Source organism: Kryptolebias marmoratus, linkage group LG22 (assembly GCF_001649575.2).
Source record: "Kryptolebias marmoratus isolate JLee-2015 linkage group LG22, ASM164957v2, whole genome shotgun sequence".
Lineage (NCBI taxonomy): Eukaryota > Metazoa > Chordata > Actinopteri > Cyprinodontiformes > Rivulidae > Kryptolebias > Kryptolebias marmoratus.
In genome coordinates this window covers 5640843-5645044 of record NC_051451.1, presented here as the reverse complement: position 1 = coordinate 5645044, position 4202 = coordinate 5640843, and the positions used below count along the sequence as shown (strand labels likewise).

At 41.6% G+C, this 4202-nt stretch overlaps 1 protein-coding gene across 3 annotated transcripts in view; it reads left to right on the top strand.

Moving 5' to 3' along the window:
* Positions 1 to 4202, top strand: part of dlk2 (delta-like 2 homolog (Drosophila)) — a 71838-nt gene that overhangs the window by 38444 nt on the left and 29192 nt on the right. For 2 of the 3 annotated variants that reach the window (XM_017434457.3, XM_025010142.2), the window contains exon 5: positions 655 to 785. In XM_017434457.3, coding sequence (XP_017289946.1) covers positions 655 to 785 — 131 coding nt within the window. Of the gene's footprint in view, positions 1 to 161; positions 472 to 654; positions 786 to 4202 lie in introns of those variants that run through there. The other variant, XM_017434458.3, reaches the window with a different exon arrangement.

The window sequence follows — 4202 nt, the reverse complement described above, 5'->3', positions numbered from 1 at the left end:
TTTTCAACATTTGGAGGCGTAGAAAAAGGTTTATTTTCTTTTTAAGGCTTACAATCATTTTTCACAGATACAACTATCCAAACTTACACACAAAGATGCTTACACGAGTTACAAATACATTTTTACACACACACAAATATTTTTACAAACGCACAGGTATTTTGGAACTATTTTCTCTCCATAAACAATAAATAGTCATCACTGACTGTGTTGCTGTCAGCTAAGCTAGCAACGTGCCTTAACTCTTCTGCAGCTGTCTGAAACATCTCTGCTAGACTTCACTTCTTATCAAATGAGGCGTTCTCCTGAAACTGCCGAGAGCGCAGGCATGAACAATTGATCTGCACATGGAACCTGCTTTTTCCTGGTTATTGAGCAATAGGAGACGAGCTAGACCAAGAACACAGCCTCCTAATTTTCATACTTTGGAGGCAGAGATGCGCACGGTGATTAAAGAGGAGGAGGAAATGTGTAAGGAAAAGGCAAAAGCAGTATTTCTTCTTTATTTCTTGTCTTATTTCCTTTGTTTTCACTTTTCATTTCTTCTTCAAATTTTCCCTTCTCATTTCCTTTTATTCTTGGTACCTTTCTTCTTTTTTCATATTTCCTGTTTGTTTTATGTGTATATTTTTCTTATTTCATGCTCACTTCCAGGTGTGATCCTGGTTGGGACGGTGAACTTTGTGACCGCTGTGTACCAATGCCCGGATGTGTTCATGGTTCTTGCCTGCAGCCATGGCAGTGCACTTGTGAACCAGGTTGGGGAGGACGGTTCTGTGACAAAGGTGAGAAACGTCACCTGTAGTCATGTTACAGGTTTTCTGTTATTCTGCAAAAACCTTTTGCAAAAACTGATAAATTAAGTGTGGTAGTGTGTTGTGTGGTTTTGATGAGAGACAATTTACCACCCTGCAGCAATACAAAAACCTACACAATAATTCAAAAACAAGTAACTGAAACTTGAGTGCAGATTTATTTTATTCTAAAATGTGCAACCTCAGTTCTGTCTAAGTTTGGAGTTAGTATAAAATATGAATAATGATTAAAAAAAATATCTTATTTTATTCACAACAGACCATAGTAAACATATCAAATGTTTAAACTTTAAAATTGTACCATTTTAGGGAAAAATAAGAAAAAATTTTAATTCAATTCAGCAAAACATCTCTTTAAACTTGCCCCAGGTCCATGTTTCCTTCTATGAAGCTTCCCCTCTTCTTTTAACATCAGTCTGTAAATAACTATAAACTGAGGAGAGCAGCTGCTGGAGATTTTTGAGGGAATGTTGTTCCATCCTTGTCTGATGGAGAATTCTAGCTGTTCAACATTTCTGGGGGTTTTTGCTTCATGAAGCATCAAATGTACAATTGGTGAGTTTTGGATTTCAGGCAGATCAGTTCAGCACCTGGACTCTTCTAACACAAAGCCATGCTATTGTAATGGATTCAGTATATGGTTTAGTATTGTCTTACTAAAATATGCAAGGTCTTCCCTGAAAAGATATCAACTAGATGGGACAATGTGTTGTTTTAAAACCTGTATGTACTTTTCTGCATTGATGGAGCCTTTCCAGATGTGTAAGTGGCCATGAAAGAGACACTAATGCACTCCCATACCATCAAAGAGGCAGGCTTTTGAACTCCGTCTTCTCTTTAGTATGGAGGGCATGGTGTCCATGATTTCCGAAAAGAATTCCAAATTTGGATTCATCTAACTACAGAACAGTTTTTCACTTTGCCTCATACCATTTTAAATGAGCTTTGGTCCATGTGGGGTAACTGTGTATTTAGTAAAGAGAGGGACGCATTAGGTGACGTCAGGGCAGAGCAACGGCAGTTCGAGAATAAAGTAAAAGCCACGTTAAGCTAACAGCCAGACTCACGTGAATAATTTAATAACACGACATGGTGTCAGAAGTCCTGTAGCTATGTGGAGAGGAGAAGCCGGTCGGTTTTTACACCTGCGGAAAAAAAAAACAAAGTAAGAAAAGAAAAGGACGAAATCAGTGACAGAGAAAACGTGAGCAGCAGGACGAGGGAGCCGTCGGCAGCAGCATCGCAGAGAGTTGCAGCAGGCCCAGGACCATGTGCTAAGTTTAATATCCATCTAGTGAAAGGAGAGGACGCTGGCGTTGAATGTTCGCCGCTTCTCCACGCTTTTTTCACGGCTGCTTTCTCCACGAAAAACAAGCCGCTCTATTGTTGCCAATTGCCGTTATTTCTCACTGGATTTTCTCCTGTGCTGGTCTGCAAGTTATGCTGTGAATTACATCGCTCTGTTTCCTGAATGTCTGTTTTGGAGCTGTGCGTTTGCTGTTACCGGTTAGCTCCATGTTAGCTTCTCCAGGCTGGGCTGGCTCGTCGATGTTGACCTACTCCGCTTTCCAGCTGATTGGACTTAACAACTGCTCCATCCCTCCCTGTGTTTCCATCTTAAAACGACTGGGTCTTCTGCGTAGACCGCGCTATGTCCATAGAGGCTCTCGGAGGAGAACTGTTTATTATCAGCAGGCTGGATCTGGCCCTATGGCTTCCTTCTGGTCTACCGGACGTGCCGCGCAGCGTTTACGTCATCAGAACGCAGCGTCTGTGCTCCCTGATATGGCTGGAAGAACACAATGCATGAAGGGGCAAGGAAAGCGTGGAGTGGACTTCAGTCTGCTAAAATCTCTCCAAAAGGCTTCTACTCCAACCAGTATTAAAATAGAACTTTTCAATGTTCAATCACTAACCAACAAATCCTGTCTTATTCATGACCATATTCTGGAGAAAAATGTCGACCTTATGTGCCTTACTGAAACATGGCACCAACCGGATGTGTACAGTTCGCTGAATGAAGCTTGTCCCCCTGGATATAGCTATCTGCAGAGAGCTCGTCACAAGGGGCGAGGTGGTGGTCTGGCAGTAATCTACCGCAGTGATCTACAATTGTCCCGTCTGGTTCTTCAGGACTTCTCTTCGTTTGAATGCTTGGCCTTCAATCTCAAAGCCCCACTCCAGATGAATATAGTATTGCTTTATCGGCCTCCAAAACAACATGTATCATTTAATTCAGAGATACATGACCTCCTAACTTCTTTCTGTGCCCGTTCTGTGAAAAATATTATTCTTGGAGATTTCAATATACATTTTGATAATTTTTACTCCCCTCTGGTGGCAGATTTTAAGTCTCTTCTGGACTCACTTAATCTACTCAGCTTGTCGACGCCCCTACACACAATAGGGGGCATACTCTGGACCTGGTGATTACAGACAATGTAACTATCAATAACTTATCTGTTTATGACCTGGGCGTCTCGGACCACAGTATCATTTCTCTAGAAGTGCCTTCAACTTTGTCTGCTCTAAAATCTAAACGTCTTATTCAGTTCTGTGACTTGAAAAATATCTCCCCTGGGGCTTTGTCCTCTGCTTTTCACTCCTTGACAGCTGTCAATCATTCATCTGTAACTGACTCTGTGGATTACTACAATCAATCTCTCCAGGAGCTTCTGGAGCTCCATGCTCCATTGAAGTCGAGGCTGGTGTCATTCTGCCGCTCAGCTCCTTGGTACACCGATGAGCTGTGGAACATGAAAGCTGTTGGACGCGCTATCGAGAGACGTGTAAAAAAATCAGGTCTCTCTGTACACAAGCAGGCATATAAGGATCATCAGAAAGCTTATGCCTTTTCTCTTAAGGAAGCACGATCTAAGTATTATTCCAACATCATCAATAGCTGTCCGGGAAATTCCAAACAGCTTTTCTCGACAATACACCATCTCCTTCATCCCAATCAACAAACTGAGGTTGAGGATTCGACTCAAAAATGCGACTTGTTTCTTTCATTTTTCAAAAATAAAGTTGACTCTATCAGATCTCAGCTCCACAGCCTTCCTGATCTTCAGCTGTCATCTACCCTTGTACACCATGAGTCCCTGAGCTGCTTTGATGAAGTTGCTAAGAGTGAAGTGGAGAACATTCTCAAGAAAATGAAGCCTTCATCTTGTGCCCTGGATCCCTTCCCCTCATCACTTATAAAATCTAATCATGCTGCAATAAGTCCATTAATCACACAAATAATAAACAAATCACTGAAATCTGGTTATGTTCCACTGCCTCTTAAAACAGCTGTCATTAACCCTCTTCTAAAGAAATCTTCCCTGGATCCAGATATTCTCTCCAATTATCGCCCAATTTCACATCTTCCTTTTTTGTCAAAAG